General features: G+C 37.3%; 1 protein-coding gene across 2 annotated transcripts in view; it reads right to left on the reverse strand.

Moving 5' to 3' along the window:
* Positions 1-3,227: 3,227 nt before the first annotated feature.
* The window catches only part of LPIN1 (lipin 1), a 58,701-nt gene continuing 39,348 nt past the window's right edge, over positions 3,228-22,580 (reverse strand). For both annotated transcript variants that reach the window (XM_084203505.1, XM_084203506.1), the window contains exons 12-20: positions 21,354-21,446; positions 19,959-20,032; positions 17,865-18,009; positions 15,057-15,205; positions 13,334-13,420; positions 11,801-11,953; positions 9,877-9,991; positions 7,634-7,737; positions 3,228-6,785 (exon numbers count right to left, since the gene is read on the reverse strand). In XM_084203505.1, coding sequence (XP_084059631.1) covers positions 6,626-6,785; positions 7,634-7,737; positions 9,877-9,991; positions 11,801-11,953; positions 13,334-13,420; positions 15,057-15,205; positions 17,865-18,009; positions 19,959-20,032; positions 21,354-21,446 — 1,080 coding nt within the window. In that variant the 3' untranslated portion in view covers positions 3,228-6,625. The remainder of the gene's footprint in view (positions 6,786-7,633; positions 7,738-9,876; positions 9,992-11,800; positions 11,954-13,333; positions 13,421-15,056; positions 15,206-17,864; positions 18,010-19,958; positions 20,033-21,353; positions 21,447-22,580) is intronic.

Consider the following 22,580-nt stretch of genomic DNA (forward strand, 5'->3'; position numbering starts at 1 on the left):
ACAGACACGTCAGCGAAGCTTCAGGGCATGAGCCCCGGTCCTGGCACACAGCTGCCTCTCCAGCCTCCTGTGACCTCAGCCAGGGCCCCCAGCATTGAGCCAGGCAAGGTGTGGGCACAGTGTGAGGGTCAGCAGAGGCCAGCAGTCCCCTGTGTGCAGGCAGGCAGCTGGACAGCGGCCAAGCGAGCCCGTTGGTGCGGGCGCCTAAAAAGGATCCCTACCCTTTAGTGGGCACAATTTATCTGCACTGACAGCCACGAGCTTGAAATATAAATAGTTGTATTCTAGCAATGGGGAATGGAAACTGTCCTGGTCATTGGTTTTGATGTATTTATGGCTGGTTTTAACGTAAATCTGAGTTTTCACTGCCAACGGTCTAAGCCTGCTGAGGATTCTCTCCTTCCGTCACCATATTCTGGCAAAAGTCAAAAACAAATACATTCACATCTCCTACCTCTTTGCCTCCAGTGTTCTGAAGGGATGAAAGGGATCCTGAATTGGATGGAAATCTGTAGCACTCACTATTCAGACTGCAATCATAGCTGTGCATATCTGAGCAGCCATCCAGATGCTAATGGAGCTGATCCTGTGTCAGTAAGATTAGAGAAAGACCTCCACTGTTTAATTTTTGAATATTTATTGCCTATAAATCGAAGGGCCAACACATATTGAGATAGCAGGGGAAATATCTTCTTGACTGTGTTAACAGTAATGTTCTAAGATAAAGCTGTTATTTTAAAACTTGACTTATTTTCACTTTTCACTAGTGTTTTTAACTGTCCTGAAAAGAAGGATGTTTATACAGTTTTGCAAAGAAACATGAACTGTTCTACTCCATTTACATTTCTTTGTTCCAAAATGTATTCCTCTTGTTGAGATTCCAGCAGACAAGGAAAGCAGACACAGCGGTTACTTTCCAATGTGAAACTTAAAACCACAATCTCCTGCTCAGAAAACACAGAATGAGTCACAGGAAGGGGCCACTTGCTTGCAAAACTCATTAAAAGCAAGGCAAGGCAAAATGGATTTCCTGTATCAATAAATAGATTGCTGGCAGTAGGCAGAACACCTGACAGTGCTGGAGGCTAAAAACTGGTCCAAGGGTAACCATTAGTAAAGTCAGATCAATTCTTCAGCTCAGAAACTCTATCTCCCCAGTACACAGTTTTCTTGGAATTAGTTGGCTTAATCCAGCAAAGTGTTTAAGAATATGCATAAATTTCATCTCAGGGAGGGATGAGTTAAATACTTGCTAAAATAGGCTGAAAAATTATGATGTCTGTATTTATTCACTGAAGCAAGCTGTATTGATGGGATGCACGCATGGTACCATGGAGGTGCAGATAGTGCAGGTGAAAGCTTTGTTTCCCAAGTTCATGAAAAAAGAATAAAGAAGCCCTAGTCCTTACATAAACTTAAAATTTAGCTGCAATTGCAACTTTGTTTTGCTGTTAGCAGTACTCCTTGGACACTTGAGCATAGAATTCCTTTTTTTCAATGTTATTCTCTTCTGTCTGGCAAATGAAGCCAAAATGGCCTTCTGATGTCTTATGTGCAGCACAGACACACAAGATCTCAGGCTGTGCTCTCAGGGGGCATAAGGCAGAGCTCAGTACCTGACCCAGCACCATCCAGGGTCAGCACAGGGGTAGGAACAAGAAGGTGCTTTTTAGCCACTTGTTCTGGTTTTGTTCCCTTTCTCTAGTTCCCCTTAGAGAAAACTTAATTCTCATTTTACCTTTATTTTTCTCCCTCACTTCCCAATGGCTGGAAAGGTCTCAATGAAGGTCTCTTCCCATAGCATCCAACAGCTGTAATTCCTCAGCACCATCTCTTGGCTCCTATTTACAAGGAGCCCTTTGATTGCATTTTTCCAAAAAGCTACTGAACACAATGAGGGGCTGTATTTTACTGCAAGCACAAGAGTGAGACTACCTGAGGTCATGGCACTGTGAGTATATTCCCTTCACCAGCATACTTTGCTGGAGTTTTATGAAAAGAAAGAAAAAAAAAAAACATAAAACAAAGAAAACTAAGAACAACTCTCAGACTTCACCTTTTCATGCATTCATAAAAGACCTGGAAGTTACACTAGTTGTATTTTTAGGCACTAGCTCTTAACATCAACTATCTTCTGTCTCTGGCAATGAACTATCCCGAGGTACTTGATGGCATATGCAATGCATATTGAATTAAGGCTATTTATAAGGATAAAAATGTAGCATTCAGGAAATATTCCCTACCTTCCCCGTGGCAACAAAAGATGAATATGGCCCCCCCCCCCAACTTTACGGTTTTTGCTCCCAAGGAGCTTCTTCCTTCAGACTGCTGTATCCTTAATGTCAATGGGATCTTCCAGGAGCAATGAGTGTGTCCTCATAGTTCGGTCTGCTGATGCAAACGCACCATTTCTCTGACTTTTAATTAAAAGGGTACCTTCATTTCAAAGTCTGTCTCCAGAACTCCAGGGTAAATGTTTATACAAGGCAGAGACATACAGAAGATAGAGAAGACTGAAGAAGCGGTGACTGCAGGCTGCCCAAATACGGCTGCTCTTGTATTTTTAACAGAGAACTTGAGATGCCGCAGAGCCTTATCAACCCCAAACATCTTTGTTTCCATACCAGCACTCACAGGCCTGGCAGTATCACTGCACTGCAGCGAGTCTGCTCAGCAAACCTGGCAGTGGGACCAAAAGGCACCACTGTGCACTCAGGGACAGGAGGAAAAAAGGTTATTGGCTTTTCCCCAGCAGGATGGCCAATGTCAAAGAGGAGAAGCCCTACAAAACAGGCTAGCTGGTCTCACTGCCATGAGATGGGGATGACAACATCCCCACTCAAAACAGATGGGCAGCTTTTGCTTAGGTCACACTAGGAATTAGACAAAAGGAAGATTCATAAAGTTCTGGGCTGGGGTAGGATTCCTGACTGCTCCAATTTGCTCCAGTTCCCGTCTGGTTGCTCTTGGCTCCAAGGTGCTGTTCCCATGTCCCGGAACAGACAGAGCCCAGATTCTGGCCCCATCTCCCTCAATAAACTCTTTCAGATTTAAAAGGCTCTGGGTAAAACACTGCAGCTGAACAGCAAAAATAATATAAGTTACATTGGATAGCCCCAGTAAGAAACAGGCAGTGGAGACTGGAGATACAAAAGCCATGCTTTACAGGTTCAGAAGTTCTGCAAAACAACTCTGCCATTATCAAAGAATACAGAAAAATAGGAAAGTCAGGAAAAAAATTTATTTTTGCCTTTATTACAATATATATTTCTACTCTTGTTGCATTCAGCTGATCAAAATGAAGTGTTAAAACTATTTTCATCACTGCAGTAGCACATACATATACAGAGTAAACACTGTATATAAATAGGCTTTCAAATAATAACAAACCATATCTACAAATAAAAAATACTCAATATCTCTTACTCCTCCTTCCTCAAATTACAGCAGTAACGTTTCATCTTCAGCATAACTAATGTCACAAGTACAACATTCTTTCCCTCCCATGACCCAGCTAGAGTGGTGTGGTCATCAGCATCAAGAAAATAAACATTAGTCACTCCTCACTGCTGAATAGTCTAGTTTCTGTGTATTGTATGAATAGAATATACTGTGATTTAAAGTGTCTTCATACTTATGTTAACATATTCCTTCTGTAACAAAAACCAGCATTACACTGCAAGCAAGGTTGATTTTTTTTCTTTCACAGAAAGAGTAGCAATTTTTTAAACCATATCTTTTTCTGCCACATGAATTAACAAAGCAGTTTAAATATTATGCTAAAATTATTCAGCTACCAAATCAAAATGTCTTATATTTTCTGGAAAAGTATGGTGATGTTTCTAGCAGGTCAAAACCTTGATTTTCATGTGTCTTTTCTGTCAGTAAATTTGATAAAAGTTACAGCAACACACATTCCTGACAATGTTCAGCTATATTTCAATTTCAGATACAAAGGGGGATGCAGCAACTCAGAAGCGAAGCGCTGAATGTCACAGAATCACAGAAAAGTTGGTCAGAAGGGACCCCTGGAGGTCATGCAGTCCAACTTCAGCCTTAAAGCAGATAGATACCAACACTAGAACAAGTCAGCCATAACCCTGTTCAACCAAACCTTGAAAAACTCTGGGACTTATTCTGCAGCACCTCAGGGTTACCTGTACCAGCACTGCACTGTGGCCACAATCTGACAATTAAAACAGTTCTTCATTCACATTATCATTTGGTTTTAAATACTAAAGGCAAGAAACAACCCTGGATTGACTATTTATTAAGTTATAAATAAATATATCACAGGCTTTAATTGTGGAGAACTTTCAGGAACCATCTTTTTTGGTGGAAGTTGCTGCGTGTACCATCTTGGGAAAATAGATTTTAACTACTGTTAAGGCTAAAAAGCACAAAACTGACAGCCTCTCACCAAAGAGAAGGGTTAGTTTTATTTTATATATTTTACATAATAAATGGCCTGAAATAGGCCTTTACCAAAACTGAATTTAACTAGAATTTAACATCTGTCCATTTATTCAATCATTAGTGACAAGTATTAATAGATAATTAAAGGAAAGTGTGGCTATATTTAGAGATGCAACCATCTCAGTTTGGCAATCTGCAATCCTCGCTGATTGTCTTTCAGAAAATCCACCCCATATTTCTTACACCTTGAAGTAAAAAGATATTTGCATTTTCTTTAAACTTTCAAGAAAACACAATCAGTTCTGGGTTGTCAAACACTTGTCAAACAAATGTCAAACACACATTTCTTCCTCTTTGTGTCTAATTCTGATATGTCCAAAGCAGATATTTACCCTTCCTGAAGCAGCAACATTCATGTCAAAGGAAGACTTACGGAGGGCTCTCCACTGCACACTGCAGCTATGTAAAGCATTGCACTTGTTCTCATTACTATTGAAGGCACAGAGAAATCACAAATTGGCCCACTAAGATCCCAGATAAAGTCTTCAGTAGTAAAACTTAGAAAACCCCTACCAGAGAGTTACCATCCTATCTACACTGCTATCACTCTTGACATGCAAAACCAGAATTTGTTACAAAAGAAATGTGATACAGATACATTTCCAAATTTCTGGGTGATAAACAACCATAATCACATCTTAATATTTCTCCTGGACCACTCTGCCTTCCTGTTATTAAACTCTTAAGTGAAAACACTACAAAGCAGCTGCAAAACATTTACCATAGCCTCAGATCACAAGCTGGCAGAGACCACAGCCTGTGAACCACCAGTGTAGTCATACTGAAGTAGACTGTAGTCATAGAAGCCCATGATGCCACTTTCAGCATTTCAAAGAACAATTAGACTTTTCAGTATATTCCAAAAGGAAAAAAAATTTCTTTCCTATCTACAACACATTTGAAATCATTTGGCATGTGGGCACTTGGAGTCCAATATAAGTACCACATTGTGTAAAGGCAGACCATTTGGAAAATATTATCAACTGATCCATAGTATTGCTTTTAGTGCACACAGTTCAGTCTTAAGGCTGTCAAAAGCAATATCTACAGCTTGTGTCTGGATAAATATGGGGAAAAAAAAAAAGAGGAGATTTCATTATCTTAAAGGAGAGTAAATTGCACTAAAAGTATCCATTCGTTATGATACAAAACAAAGCAAAAAAATCCATACAGTAAAAACCTGAGATGCATCATTCACCAGCATCAAAATTCACATTTTAACAAAAATAATATTTTAAACAAAACTATTCCATTTTGATAAAATCCTTACTATTTTTGGCTCAGTAAAAAATCTTCAACCTCAGCACACTGTGTGTTGGAAAGATGTGTTTACTGAAAATCACCCACTTCAGTAAGGTGGGCACTATCCACAGTGCCCTGTATCTTCCACTGGAACGCTTACCTTGATCCAAAAAGCTACTCCTGAAGTATGACAGCTCTCAAACTGAGAAAGACTGGAAGAATCTGGCCATCCTATTTCATTTACTTTCAATTTAGAATACATATAATTTATTTCCTCAGAAATGTCCCACGTCAAAACAGGCTGGAATAAATCAAACACAACTCAATTGGTTTTGACAGCTACACTGATTTACATCTGCTGAGGATCTAGACCAGTAATTAACTCTTAAATAAACAGTTGTTGGTCAAGCAAGGAGAGAGAAAGAATCATTTGCTCCTTCAGAGAGGATTTTGATATATAGATTGCAATCCCTGTCTGTGTCACCAGACAATGTCAGGAATGGTGAGCACCTTCAGCTCCCTTACTGGCAAGGAGTTCGGACAGGATGGAAGATGGCTTCAGTGATGCAGAACAGATGTGGAATCACTTTACAACCTTATGGCATGTTTACCTGCAACCCCAACATCACTGCACTTTTAATTGACCTTATATAATGAAAGTGCATGGCAAAATTTGAGGAGCTGGGAGAGGACCTAGAAAAGCAACCCCTATTCCTAACAAGACTCCTCTTGTCTGGAGACCTAACTAAGTATGAAAAAGCATTCCTAAGTTTGCTCACAACAGAAGAATACAATGCTCACAACTTCACAGATTCCAACTGAACTGTCAACAGCAAAAGCCAAGTGGTGTCCTTTCAACACAAGCCAACCCATTCTTTGAGGTGAGACCAACAATTTGGAGATGGAGTTAAGATGAGGCTGGATGTACATCCTGAGTTTCAAATGGTGGCAGAGGTTCTCTCCAGTAGGTGAACTGGCTGTAGGTGTCAGAACAAGGGAAATCTGAAGAATGACTTCTTTTCAGCAAAGGGAAAATGTGATCTACCACTTCACAGAGTCTGACATAGCTGGAAAAAAAAAAAAAGAATGCTGAACCATTTCAGATCATCTTATTTTGAACATTTAAACATCCCCAACCACTAAGGCATGACTACATTTACAAACAGACAAAGTGGACAAGTCACCCTCCTCAAAGGAATAAAACTAAATTTAATTTTGGTGCCCAGCTTCCAGAAAGGATTCACAATTAGGATAAGAAATTCATTCTAATCTGTTCTTTCTAACACATGATACTTACCTAGTGAGAAACAGATGCCATTTTACACCCAGATCATCTGCTAAAATATTCAAGCACCACATTCTGCTTCTCCATTTCTGTCCAGCTTGGCTCAAGCAGTTCCCCGCTCAACTGATTATTCATATTTTATACACACATGGCTGCCCTTCAATTAAGGACACCAACACTTAACATTGCTAAAAGCCATTCCAGTGTTAGGGATTACCAGTGCCTAAGATCTTTCTGGAAGCACTTGACCGTCTCTTCAGATTTTGTTTTCTGGCTCTTCTAGATAGGAGATCCAGGAAAAGGAAATTTTGAAAAGGCCAGGAAAAGGCAGACGGCATCAGCAAACTAGTGAGTTTCATTTTTGTGCAGACTAAATCATCTACTTTTAAATCTTTTACATGATTAAAGTAGATGGAGTTTATAATACTAAATACAAAAAATTTCTTTGTGCCAGTTTAACTGAAGGGAAGTGGAAAGTCTGTATTTTATTTGAAATCTTTTTTGTTTTGTTTGAAGTATTCTAAAGAATCTTTAATAACTAAAATTGAATGGATCTTTGGGCAACTTGAGCCATAAATTACAGCAAATTAATTTAGTCCATAAAGTGTTAGGGGATAAGAGATTACTTACGATGAGATGTTTGTCTTTGCATGCTCTTGTATAAGTTCTCCTTTGGGGTTAACTGTAAATATCCTGTTTAAAGAAACCCCCACTTGTTTGTATGAATAAACATCCTAAAAAGAATATAAAAGAAGAAAAATCATGATTCTGCCTTTGCAAAATCATGTGTAATCTTGCTGTAATATATTACACAAAAGAACATGTTTACACAAAACCGGTACTAAATTTACCTAGTCATTGTGTGCCTGAAATTCTCTGTTATGTTACAAATGAGGTCAATCTAATGAAATGTTCTTGAAACAGTCAATTTCCTGCTAGATAAGAAGTTTGCCACTTCAGTTCAAACTGTTAATCAAAATCATGTTCATTTTTTTCAGTAACTTCCCTTGACACAATAATAACATTCAGTAAAGAACTAATGACATTTGGTGTAAGAGCACATTAGCACCCTCAGTTTTCTTTCAGATAATATTTAATGTCCTGTGTGCATTGTACTGAGTATGTTACAACAGCGTACAGAGGTCGAAATGTAACTGACACATAAAACAGGAATTATTTTTTAAGGACAAAAATAGGATTAAAAAATCCTATTTTTTAAGGACTTTTTGTTCTTAAAAATAATAACAAAATTCATAACAAATATGTCTATACTAAAGCCATCACTTAGCTCTGAGTTCAGATTTGTGGCATATTCATATGGCATACTCCACGTCAGAACAAGGGGAAAAGAAGGGAAAGCAAGAAATATATGCCAAAACAGCAGCAGTGAGCCACAGCAGGTAATGCAGATACAACTATGGGAAGTACAATTAGAAGTCAGAATTAAGAATATCTTCTACGAAATTCAGATTGTTAAGGAAAACAAATAAGTTTTGATCTGCTCTGAAGAAAAGCTTGACAAAATCAAAGTTGAAAATATCTCCCAGAAGATCAGAGCAAAACCAATTCCATTCTGCTAATATAAATCATGGTTTTAAAAGCCAAGATGGTGAAAAACTGGAACATTAATGAAACCACAAAGTTTATTATTATTTCTATATTGTAAAGACGGTTCAAAAAAATTAAGTAACTGAACAAAAGTGAAGAGCAGTTATTTCAAGAATTCAGCATCATGGCAGTCCACACACTGTCTACACCTGTAACACCCATGTGTACAGAAATTTCCTTGAGTTTGTTCTTGGAAAAAACAATCCAAACCAAAAACATAACAAAACAACAACAACAGAGAAACAACTTCCAAAAAAAATCAAAACAGAAGAACAACAGAAAATCCAGAGTAGAAAACTGAGAAAGCTGTGATCCTGAGCTATACAAAACCCATGGCACATTGCACACCTGAAGACTGCACTCTGGCAGCAAACATGGGAGTGAGCCATCAGTCAGTAATTACTTTAGAAACAGTAACTTACTGTTTTACTTGAAATATTATTGAAATAAAATCATTATTTTAATGAATGTTTACCTGAGGTTCAAAAAGAATGGAACTAGAGGTAGTTATTATCCATAATACAACATCACAGAAGTTTTTAAAATGTTATTTTATAATCATATGTTTAAATGTGCCTTAATAATGGAAACTAAGCTGCCTATAATATAACAATTCAATACAGCAATGGGGTAGTGGGGACCTCTGTAAGCTCTGACATAATGCTTTTAAAGAAAAGGGTCCCCCCTCAGCCCAAGCCCATGAGACTGTTTCCTTTTCTAGATGCAGAACACCATTCTTTGGTCCAGGGCAAAAGCCTTCTACAGCCCAAATATCCAGTCCTCCAACAGGTGACAGATCTGCCTTTCCTTTTCTGTGTCCAATATATCACAATAGACACAGAAATCACTTTCATATCACTTTCCATAGAAAGCAGAACCTTTTGACTTCAATGGGACATTCAAGGTCTTTTGAGTGTACTCAGAGGAGTGTAAATCCCACCAATATTAATCTGGAATATTTTCTGTCTGCCCACAGTTACCTCACTGACACTGTATGTGTGTGGATTAAAATGAGATCACTGTTTCTACACAAGCTTAACTGCTAATTTATGCAGATATAACCTAGTTACTTTGCTGCTCTTCCATTTCTGAATCCTACATCATGGTATTTTTGAGGAAGAACCTTAATACTTTCTTTTGTACAGGGCCTAATAAAATGTGTCTAATTCTCATTTAAAGCTTCTAGGTTCTAATACAACAAAAACCATGAAATAACAGCAATGCTTCTGTTCTCTGCAATAGAAATTAATTTAGCTATTACTTACAGCAGGTCTGTTTCCAAAAGCAGCATAAAAGGGCTCTGTGTTAGGATAAAACAAATTCTTGATGTCTGTCAAACACTGAACTTTAAATTTTTCTGGCTTCTTTTCTATGACCTCCCTGAAAAGATAAAAAAGGGAAGCTGAATAAGTACACGTGAAATACACCACAATCCATTTTATCTTCTTTAATCAACATTTTCACCTGGCTAGATACTACTGCATAGCATCCACTCTTCTCCAATAAACCTTAGAAGTCAGATTGCCCATGAAGACAAAACAGTATTCCCAAGCTTACATAATGGGCACAGTAAATAAATCCTCTGAAACAAGGTAACTTCTACTGAAGCCTACATTACAATGATGGCTACTGAGCAAAGATAGTGGATTTCAGGGAGTAGCTGCTAAATCAATCATTATGAGACATAAACCCTCACCAAGTAAGCTGCCTCCTGAGAACTGCAGAATGATTCACAGATTATATTAGCCCTCACTGTTTATGGTGGTTTTTTTTTAATTTTATTTTTAAAAGGACTGCAATCACCATATGTGCTAGAAGCAGCCCAGCCTGTTAAGACAGAATTCCAGTCAGGTTCTCCACCACTGCTAATTAGCAAATATCAAGGAATAAAGGAATCTTCTATTTCTCTTCAGCTGCTTCTTGCAGAATAGAGAATTCATTAATGAACACAGGAGTTATCTCATCTCTGGGCAAAAGCCCTTTCACAAAGCTTCTCTTGGCAAGAGGACTGAACAGGTGGCAGAGTCTGGAGTTCCCATAACATAGGAGGATGCCAGCATGACACAAAAACACTTAAGAAGTTCAGAATCCAAGATCCTAGTACCAACACAAATGTCAAGGAAGATGTGAATAGTACAGAAGCTTCATGGGAGTAAAGCAGCCCTTTGGAACAGCAGATCCAACAGCAAATCAATGCCTGAGAATGTGCAAAAGATAATAAAACCACCTTTCCTCAGTCTCACATACACCCGATCTCAAACCTACAAGGATTAAATTTACAGATAAAACAGTGAAGTCATTTATTGCCCACACACCTCAGCAGCTAGAACAGTGTACACTGAAAGATGGGCATTCCTTAGTCTAGACAAGATAGCAAAAGGAGTATCATTTTAAAGATATTTCTAGATACAAGGAGCATAAGATAACAGTAACTACCTTTCACTGCATTTATTACTTAATCAGTCTGAGAAGTGCACTCTAATACCTCCATGGTTTCTTATATTTAGAATGTGACTGGTGAGACAGCCTGTAGCATGTCACTCAATCAGGAGAACATCTGAACAACCTTCCATTAAACATTCTAATGAAATATATCTTGTCACAGCAGCTTTTAACAGCTTAAAATATTTTCAGTAATCACTTGACATGCTTTGCTGAATTAGGCAGAAGTACAATATTCATAATCTGTGCTGTTATTCAGTCACCACAGTTCAACAGCTAGGAAAGATAACCCTGTCCTCACAGAATCCCACAGTGCAGTCAGGCATATAAAAAGTTCATTTCATTTTCATATGAATTTCTTCAAAACCCATCAAGAAATAACCTTCCACAAAAATATACTTATGCCAACTGGAACATCTTACGGGTAAAAGCAAGAATGATTGCTATGAAAGTGTCCACATTTCTTCCATAGCTAAATATGAACACACAATGTTAAACACATGAAGTCACCAACCAGTACCTACTGCTAAACAGTGAACACAGCTGTGCCTTAATATCTAAGATATAAACCAGATATTGAGTAACTACTGAATTTTGGTCTAACAAAATTTCTTCTTCATTAAATTTTGCTCCAATATGTAAAAAAAAATAATTATTAATTATTTCAAGCTCTCCCACTTAAAAAAGCTCATAATTCAGCCTCCACCAACCTTAGCTTCCTTCTTTGTAAAAGCAAAATTGCATTACCTGTGAAGAGCTGAGAATAGGCTGCTGGGACTCAGCAAAACTGGCCCCTGAGGGAGCACAGTTCCTCTTTCATTGACCCAGTGCAAGTATCCTCTGGTCATGCCTGCCATTCCAATAGCTCGTGCTGAGCAATACAAAAATTTATATCCATTTCTGTGAGCAGACATAAAAGAAGAAACTACTGTAAAAATAAAGCAGGTGTTTAGGTAGTAATAATTTTGAGGGTCATGGCTGTTAAATAGTATGTTTAACCCAGACTTAATTTAAAAGAAGTAAAAACATATATGCCAGAAAACTGGGTAATTAAAACCCATCTAGCCCTGCTGCATTTAGTGATTACACCTAAAGAGGGCTCATTTATCTCTGCTCCTCTTGGGACTTATGACTCCTTATGGTTATCCTGCCTCCCTGTGTGGTAGAACCATTGTCCTTAGAATTAACTGGAAAGACTCTGCAAAGAGGAAAACATCTGGAATGAAGCAGACAATGGTATATTGGCCTTTGTTGTATTAACAGTGTTGCATTCCTGTCTCTCCAGCCTCTGCAAAAAAAGATGTCCAGCAATAACATATTTTCTCAAGCTGGAACAACTTGAGTTTCAAAACACAGTATGAGAAGTAATCTTTAACTTGACACTAAAATAAAAGTTTTGACGTAAGTCACAGGTTGCCTTTGATTCTGTTCATGTTAGAACAGAATCCTATCTGATATTAGCTCAACTTAACAGCAGCTTACTTTCCAATTCCTATTAAAAAATTAATTTTCATAAAATAAAGAAATACTGTAATCAGTACACGCATGGTCATTAGATCTAACTATGAAGCATTTATATGATGTTCAGTTGTAATATAGCCACGACATAATTAACTCAGTAATTTGAAAACCAACTTGACTCAAATCTATTTTTTCCCCTATGTTTATGATCATCAAAGCCCTAACAATTGATAATGCTGGTAGGCACAGAAATAACAACTGCAATTAAAAAAATTAATTAACATTTCCACCAAATGTAATGCAGAGGTTATACATAAAACTCAGCATGTGAATTCCCAGACTCTCCTGTATTTTCTGTGAACACATTTGTCTAACATGCAGAGAAGTGTCTCTGGCATAATTTAGGTTCCAATATCCATAATTTATAATTCATCATCCATGTAAAACAAAAAGCAATAAACGAACCTTAGCATAACTCTAGTACACAGAACAAATCAGATTAACTAAGAGGAGAGTTGTGATGTGTACCAGAGGCTCTTCACGCATTCATGGTAATTTAAATATATAAGAAAAGCTGACATTCTTGCAGTAAAAGAAAAACTCACAGATAAGGGGCTTTTGCTTTTATTATAACAAGCAAGTTTTGTTCTACATATCATGCAGGTGACATTTACACTGTGTAAGCATCACTAAAGCAAGAAGAAACTGATGAAATTGTCACCCTTATAGGTTATGAGAAGCCTAGAGAAATTTAAATTTTTACACACAAATGAATAAACACAAGCCACAGACACATAAACAGATTTTCTGAATACTCACTGGCTCACTTTATGGTACAACTTTGCAATCCCTTGGTGCGTCCAGTCTTTGCCAAGAGTTGGCAAAATATGACCTAAAGTATCTGACCTGAATAAAGGAAAAACAATATAACTGAGCTGAAAAAACCCCATACTTATGATAACAGTCAAGTCTAATACAAATCCCAGTAACTTGCTTGGAAGCTGCAAATGAAAAGAAGGTATTCTGTAAGGGACTGATTGTCATCAGAAAAGAATTCGTTTATTTCCCTTTTTTTTTAGATAGACTGACATGATCATCCTTGGCCATGTTGCTTAAATTACTCCTGTGCCCCAAGATGGATAAGCTTGTGCCCCAAAAGGTAATAGAGAAGTCACAGCACACAAACATCACTCAGACCTCTAGGAGGCCACCAATGCTAAACATAATTTTTGAGGTTTACATTAAATGTTTTCTAAACAAACCAAACCTACCCATAATGGACATTTATGGGAAATTTAAAGTATGAGGTAAGTCACATTTTAGCTGACTTCAAACTAACTTCTACATATTAAGCCAGGAGTTGGTCAGGTGTAAACTATTTTGAAATATTCATTCCGGCTTCAATGTACTTCTGGCTTTATATGATAGAAGAATATTTACACTGTAATAACAAATAGTGCAAATGAGCATCTTGCTTGACAAAGTACTGTACAGATCCACAGCAAGAAGTCCACACCCTGAATAACTGGCATCTTAGAGGAAGAAATATTGGGCAGTGGCTTAGGATGGATTTGCACTGGCATTGTAAGGTGAAGTGATTCAATAACTCTGGGCAGATCAATAGCAGAGAGAATAGATCCCACTCGCTTTATTGAAGCTTAAGAAAGCAAAGTGGGGAGAGATGTTAATTTACATTGGCACCAAATGAGAAATTTGACATACAATGGATAAATCACAAGAAAGAATTTCAGTTTAAATCAAGTATTTTAATTTCCCTCAGACTGCTCTTGAAAATTATTTTTCCTTGTTTTTTTTTCCTAATTAGATATAGCTAAGCTTGATTTTGAAATAAATTAATTTCAAAACAAATTAAACATCTCACTACAAAAGATAATGCTTGTATTTTTATTTCATGCTTTCCCTGTTACACACACAACTGTTTTCCCTAGTGTTAAATACAATAAATAAATAGAAACCAGCAAGTCAGTAAATCCTTTTGGTCACTCCAAAATTATGAGTTTTACCCAAAGTACTAATCTGAAACTTTCCATCAGATTCTAGTTCTGACATTGATTTTGGAGTCTAGTCTTCTAAGTAATAATGCCTAACACTGGAATGCCCCAGGAGTGCCATTTAAAACAAAATTCACATGTTTCTTCTTTTTAAAAACTCCTTCATATTTAATTACTCCTTTTAATTACTGCCTAGTTCATGAGTGTGATGCAACAAAAAGGTCAGGATTTTGCAGAAGGTCTTCAAATATTATAATGAAACAACAACAGGTAACAAATAATGGGTACATATGGCATGTGTCCATTAAATTAAGAATTCAACTAAAGATTATTGTGTTGTTTGAGAGCAAAATTTAAAAATTTAAAAAAAAAAATTAAAACAGAAAAAAACCCCAAAACCAAGAAACAAACCATCCCAAAACACTTGTATATGAAGATTCTATGATTAACACTCCTTGTTAATTATATTTTCCTTTAAACTGAAGAGGAAAATCCCTGTATATAAAGTTTCTCCCTGTTCATGAACTCACCGTGTGATTGTTCCATCAATATCAGAAATAACAACTTTATCATCCCAATTCCAGAGGTAAATGGTGCCTTCACAGCGGCAAGTGCCTTGATACTGGGTTGTAACACTAAAGGTCACATCGTTGGGGCCATTCTTGAGCTTTAAGCTTTTCTGCAAGACATTATCAGCAAGGTGATCAACAAACTAAGCATGTGAAATGGACACAATGTAAAAGCTGCACATGAGCTTGCCTTGGTGTATTTGGCTGGGGAAGCTGGTGTGGATTTCTCCTCCCATAAAGTCAAACCCATTCGCGGGATTGTTTTTGCCCAAAGACCAGGGTATACTTGGAGGGTAATTCAGAAGGATAAGGAGAACCAGTAAGTGCCTCAGGAAGATTTAACCTTGGGGGGGAAAATAATCTGTGGTGTAAACTGCATGCTACAGGAAGCAAAGTAACAGCAATGACACGAACTGATGAAGAATGAATTTTGCAAGGAGTGAGGGAAATGCAAAGATGACCCGAGCTGGACCGGTGTCGGTGCCAACAATCAGGGATGCTGCTCTCCTGTCCTGACCACCCATCCTGATGCAATGGAGCCCAAGTCATGGATCTGGAAGGGTGGAGGAAGCCCATGGAATGGGAAAGTAGTATGTATCTATTAAAGGATATGATAGTAGTTAATAAAATGTATGTTTGGTATAGAGATGGTTTAAGAATGAAGTTAAGTTCAATCTGTGGGTAAGGAGGGTTTTCTAGAATGAGAAATAAATACAATGGAACAGTTACAAGAGATATCAATTATGTGGAATGTGAGTGTGATACAAATGGTATGGAATGGAGTGGAAATTGTAATAGGTCTGGCTGAGCTGGAGCTCATTTCCCCACAGCCACCCTCACAGTGCTGCGCTTTGCACTGGCAGCTGGAAAGGTGTTTTGGTGTTTTGGGGTCTGCTGAGCAGCACTGGCACAGCACCAGCGCTGTCTCTCCAACATTCCTCCCCCATCAAGGGGCTGGGGATGGGCAGGATCCTGGGAGGGGACACAACCAGGCCAGATAATCCAAATTAACCAAAGGGGTATTCCACACCATACGACATCAGCTTAGATATAAAGAAAAGGAGGAGAAACTGGAGGCATTTGTTATTTTACAATGTTTGCCTCCCAGAGCTGAAGCCCTGCTTTCTGGAAAGCAGCTGAGCATCCCTCACTGGTGGGAAATAGAGAATATACTTGTTTTTCTCTTTGTTTATCCACCTTATGTTCTCTCCCCTGTCCCACTGAGAAGGGGAGTGACAGAGTGGCTTGGCTGGGCACCTGGCATCCAACCAGTAAACCCAATTTGGCCACACTGAAATTTATTGCTTTCAGTAGAGGTATTCTAAAAAAGAACAGCCAAGGCTCACCCTGTGTGGTGTGTATTAGGCATTGATTTATAGAACAGAACAAAACAAATAAACAAAAAAAACTCCGTTTCACAATCAGGTAAATTTAAAATAAAAAAAAATCCCCAAATTCACATAAACAGTAACAAATGATGGAATGGGGACCATCTATGGGCATTTCCCCCTCTGCAAGACAGATACATACACAGAGAGAAATATGAGTAACAAAAAGTTCCATAAACTGTAATTAAGACCTTTTCTAGGGAGATTTGTATTCTACAGTATTTTATCTCTTCTGTACAATAACAGACCTCTCACACCACATGAACTATTACCCTTCAGCCTACACAAACTATCCTTACCTCTCCCACTTTGCTGCACTTCACTGTCTCCTGTGCCACTTAGTGACATGTGGGACAAGAGGCTACTGATTTGATTCTGTTTGAGAACCTAGCAGTTCATTTTCCCAAGACCTGAAGGAATTTCATACTCTTAGTATGTCTTTTCCTTCATTATCTTTCATTCCAACTTTTTAATTTGTTAAAAAGTGAAAAGGAGGTGAGAATACAGAACTCATGGGTAACTGATTAATCTCATCCACTGTTTCATCAAGAAACCAGTTTAAGAGCAGTTTTAACTTCAGCTAATTTCTGCAAGGTTTCTGAAACTGTGAAGTCCCACTTTATTTGTGTAACCCCTGCTCTCTCTTTCCAACAGAAAATAACCAACATATCTCATCTGTCTCTTGGGAAAAACTGCATTTCTTACAAATAATCCAGGCAATGAGTGATGGGCTGTTAAATGCTGTATACACCTCATGGGTTTCCTTCAGAAAATTAATTATCTGTACCTAAGATGACAAGAAGTATTTCCCTATAGTAGCCCATTTTTCCAGATAAAATTGAAATGTACAGAACACAAAACCGCAACAGTTTTTGTCATCATTAGCCAAAACACCTCTGTCACAGAGGAAGAGAATTGGCTTGAAAGAAATTAATAAGCTCCAAAGAAATCAATAGCTTGGCCTCATTATAAATTCACAAGCAGCTCTTTCAGAAGTTACTAACAGAAAACTGTATTTATGCAAAATATGACTATCTGCCTACAAAAGAGAGAAAAGGAAAGGAGAGGAAGGAGAAAGAAGAGAGGCCTGTTAACATATACACATTTCACATACTACAAGGAAGGATGTGGCTCCAATACACTTACTCAGGTGATAAATCACACTTTGGAATTTGATATTTATCTAAATGAGATCCCACCTCCAACCCCCAGTACTTGCTGCAAGGAACAACATTCATGTGAAAAGGCTTTTTTACAAAATAAAATGAGAGAGAATTAAATGCAAGATGTAAGAGCTAATTAAGCTTTGAAGCCTGAAACAGTAAAGATTTATGTTGTATTAGAAATGTCATTTCAAGACAAGGATGTAAAATTAACTCACAAGTTGGTCAGAAGTGAGTCGGAGTGATTTCTTGTAACTGATTCCAGACAATAATGAGAGATGACTGGAGTTGGTTTGCAATGACCCAAGGTTTTGTTTGGCAGCTCTAGGGTCTTCATCACTTGAAGAGGATTCATCTTTTATTCTGGAACATTGCACACACAGAAAATGATGTTACCATGCCCGTAAATGCATCTCAGTAGCCATTAAAAATGCATTAACAGTGAGTCAACAAATAAGTCATTGATTCTCTGCTACCAAGTACACACAGGAGGTCATTCATATCATGAGTTTTAATATATCAATGAAGTACTTTCATTCATACATTCGTCATTATTCAAACTTGGATTGTTACAGGCAAGTGAATGGCTATAACAGCTTTCATTACTTAAATTCAATTAATATAAATTAATGAAATTAACTTGATAAATTGATAAAAAATAATACTCATTAGATACTAAAAAAAAAAATCCTCTGTTCTCAAAAGAAGAAAGCCAGCATAACAAGTGCCTCTTTCTTGGTCCCTCTTCTCTCCTCCCCCAAAGAATTTAAAAATTAATTTAAAAAAAAATGCAGGTTATGGGAGTTTTTTTATACAAAATAACTCCTCCTGTTCTTTCAATGAGCAGCTTCAGATAATAGGATTATTCATTTCTGGGACTTGCAGGATTACCCTGTTCAGAATACAATGATGAAAAGTCATAAAACCTGAGCTCCCTCAGAGTCTTCTGTTTAAACACACACTGGAATAATTACTTTTGTTCTCCTACAACAATTTTTTAGAAACTTCTTAAGGGTTTCTTCCTCAGAAAGAATGTTTTCCTACAGCAAAAAAAAAACTAATCACTGCAGGTGAAAGTTAAAATTCTTTCATATCCTACAAATCTGATCTTTAAAACAATCAGTATTTGGCCTTTTATTTCAATCACACCTGGAGGTATGTTTGGTAGTCTTGACACAATATCAAGGTACTGCATGTCATGACTAGCAACATTTAAAAGCCTATCTTATCCTTTGTGACATGTGATCTCAAAAGCTTTACTCAACATCCCACTCGTCATATTTTGCTTGCAAACAATAATTTTTTAATGAGAGATTTCTAAGGCCAGTTAAAATTAAACAAAGAACACCAATTTCAGAATCTCGTCTGCTTGAACTCTTAATCCCACTTTAAACTTTATTTTTAAACAACCATGTAAGAAACAGACCTATATGTCACTTGTCATCCTTGAAAGGAAAATCAGCCTTTCCAATTAACTGTGGTTCTCAATCTCAGAGATGCAATAGAGACAACAGCTCATCTCCTACAGAATGAGGAATACTCCTTCCAGCACATCTGCCTGGACTGCAACTGCTGACCACCAGAAAGAATGAGAGCTTTTTGTTTCAGAAGGGCAACCCCTGAACCTCACTTAATGAGCATAAAGCATATTTGAATCTGGTCCTTTTCAGCTGTAACTGCAGCCAGCACAAACAAGATGTCTTTACATTAAGATGTACATGCATAGAAAAGGGACAAGGTAGGAGAGCTGTCCCGGGCTAACTCATCCCTCTAAAGCAAGCTAAAACTCATGCCATGGAACCCTCCAAGGTGAGATTCCACCTGTACAGTGTGATTTGTTAGTGGCACAAGAAGAAAGAGATTTCTGCAATCCTGGAAAGAAGTAACAGAAAACCATGATTATTGCCTGTGAAAAACACTCTGGAAAGTCCCTTAACTTTCCAAAATATGAAGAAATTAATTAATTTGTCAGACCATAAATCTAAATAAATAAAAAAATTTAAGCAACTGACAACAGCTTGGGTTCATCTATGATGTTCCCTTAAAAACTCTAGAGAAATACATGTAGCTTTGGGGAGCTGCTCCAATTAGAGTGTGTTTCCAAGGGGTTGGAATGTGAGTCCCAGAGCAGCCAGCCAAACCACAGAAATGCCAGCAGGGGCCTCCTACTTGCACTTCTGTGGTGCAATGAATAACAAATTTGAAGTATTTCACTGACACAGTATTTCTTTGTTTGAATAGCTGAGGTAACTTGCTTTAGTATTTAAATGATCACTCTTGCTTGTTTCAGGTACAGATGATTTTGGGGGTACCTGTTTGCCCTGCTCATCTGTGAAGATTCTTCTGTAAGTCCACTCTCACTCATACCTTGCTCTGGCTTTGTTTCCTGTAAAAATAGAAGTATGAGTTGCTGTGCATCTCCTGTTGAGCAGAAAGTAGACGTTTTTAGAAAAGTATTTGAAAATCAAACTCTGCTTTGTACAGACTTGGTAAAAATCAACAGTATCTTTGTCTCCTTTGTTCGTAGGCAAAATAAAACCCTTACAGAATAAAGGCAGTACAAAGAACTAAAATCTGCAACTATAAAACTCAGAGCAATAATTAAGATTTAGTTTTGCAGGAAAGAAGTAGAGAAAAGCCAGGTTTAACATCTAGTACTGCTGAAGTTCTGGGATCAACTCCATAGCTACTCAGTTCATACACCTCAAATAGCTAGATTTCACCTGAGAAAGCAAAGCATGACTTAGGAGAAGGAAAAAACACCCACAAATTACCTTTTAGAGAATCATTTAAATCTTAAATCCAGTAAAACTTTCTTAGGTGCTTTTATCTTGAGTAGATGCTGAACACTACCGAATCATTCCACAATATTTTTAAATAGTGAATAGTTCTGCTTTACATAGTTTGATTTAAAGTCACCACAGTGCAAGAGATAATCAAATACTTCCAGAGAAAATCCTGAAAACTTCAAACAACTATAAAACTAAAATCTCATGCTCTGAAACCCATACCCACAGATCAGTACAATGGTTATCTCATGCAAGGTTAAAGAAGTTCTTGACAGAGGCACAACCATAAAGTTGTATTAAAAGTAATTTTCTCCCCTCAAGTACTAATGCTTCAGTAACATAAACTAATATGAAGAAGTTTTACTAGCCAACAATATTTCATATAAAGCTTTGGATTTTTCAGTTTTCCAATGTTCATCCATGACTAAGATTGTTATCACATACTTCTGATGCTCAGAAAAGAAACTCAAAAAGACTTTCAAACCAATATATATGGTCAGTTTTCCATCTTAGGTTCTGCTGAGTTTTGCAGCTCACTCTACTCATAAATATGTCTGCTCTTCAACCATCAAAAGAAAGATGCTGAGAGCTAGGTAATCTGAGTGAAAACTTTAAATTAGTTGCACAACTCTGATGCTAGGTTTCCAAACAGAGATTTAATACATTAGATACGACTCCCTCAGATCTGTCTAATGAAAATAAACCAAAACTCTTCAGGCAAATGTTTCAGGTAGGGTCTGATCCAAAGCTTTCTGAAGACAAAACAAACCAAAGCTCAGACCATGTTTAATGTGCACACCCTCAGTCAAACTTGAGCACCAAGCTACCCTCTGAAGTGAAGTTCTAAGGGATGAGAATGCAGATACCCAGCCCTCCCACTGCAAACAGAAGGAAACTCTGCTTGCTTCTTGAACTTACCTCTTTAATAGTGCTGTTCCTCCCTCGCCATGAAAACCACCATCTTCCACCTTTCTTTGGCATCTTGTCCCTCATTATAGATTCCACAGTTGCCTGTGATAAATGGATGGTAACATAAAAAAGGCCCAAAATAAAGGACAACCTGACATATGTAAATGAAAAAGTGCCAAACACACAATTTTAACTGATAATAAATAGAATAAAAGTAAACATACTGTCTGTGGACCATAAATTCTACTAAAGCAAAATCTAATGGTATCCAGAGCTGCTCTGAAGTAACTTAAGCATGAATACTTATGGTATTTTTAAAAGGAAAATGAAAAAGAAATCAAATCAAAGAAGAAAAAAAGCATAAAGAGATGTTAGTATAATGTCTAGAATGGAGAACCTGCTATTTCTAAGTTATTTAGTACAAATTATACATTAAAAAAAAAAATCACTTTCTAAAGGAGGCATCATGCAAAACAGTAACAAACTGACATGCAAGAGTTATTTACAAAGTTTGAATTCAATCACCAGCTCAGCAAAAAAGTAAATAAGTTACTAGCTTTTATGAGTTTATGAGTTTTTTAATTATCATGCTATGAACTTGACTAAAAATGTTAGAATAGTTTCTTTTATAAACCTTTTTTCTACTTTACATTGGTTCTACATACTAGACACCAGTAGAAAAGTTCTTTCAATCCATAATGACTGGAGCTTTATGCATTGTAACACAGGGAGCTAAATTCTTTCACTCAGAGAGAAGCAACAGATGAATGGGAAAATACTAAGGGAAAAGTGGCCACAGGGTTTGTTACACCCTAGAACAGCACGGACACTATTTCTGAGATGACAGCTTCCACTGCAATTAAGGTCACTAAAAGAAAACTGCAATGTTGATTAATGATTTTTTTAAAAAAATTTAAAAACTAAGAACTCTTAGCAATTAAGAGGAGACTGTGTTCAGATAATGTGCGTCACAATGGATCCCTTTTCTCAGTTTTTTCATAGATTTTCTTCACTATGTTATCTAAAGCATATTAGAAAAAAAGAAATGACAGAAAAACAAAGTGGAGTTTTTCAAACAAAATAAGAAAACAGGGAGCAGATGGAGCTATGGAGAATGGAGCACCACAATTGAGAACAGCAGCAACAATTTAAGGAGATTCTCAAACACGTCAATGACTTCAAGCAGATATCCTATAGACTTTTAGTGGGGGAATTCACATGCTTACAATTAGATGT

The sequence above is a fragment of the Fringilla coelebs genome (genome assembly GCF_963513975.1).
Source record: "Fringilla coelebs genome assembly, chromosome: 3".
Lineage (NCBI taxonomy): Eukaryota > Metazoa > Chordata > Aves > Passeriformes > Fringillidae > Fringilla > Fringilla coelebs.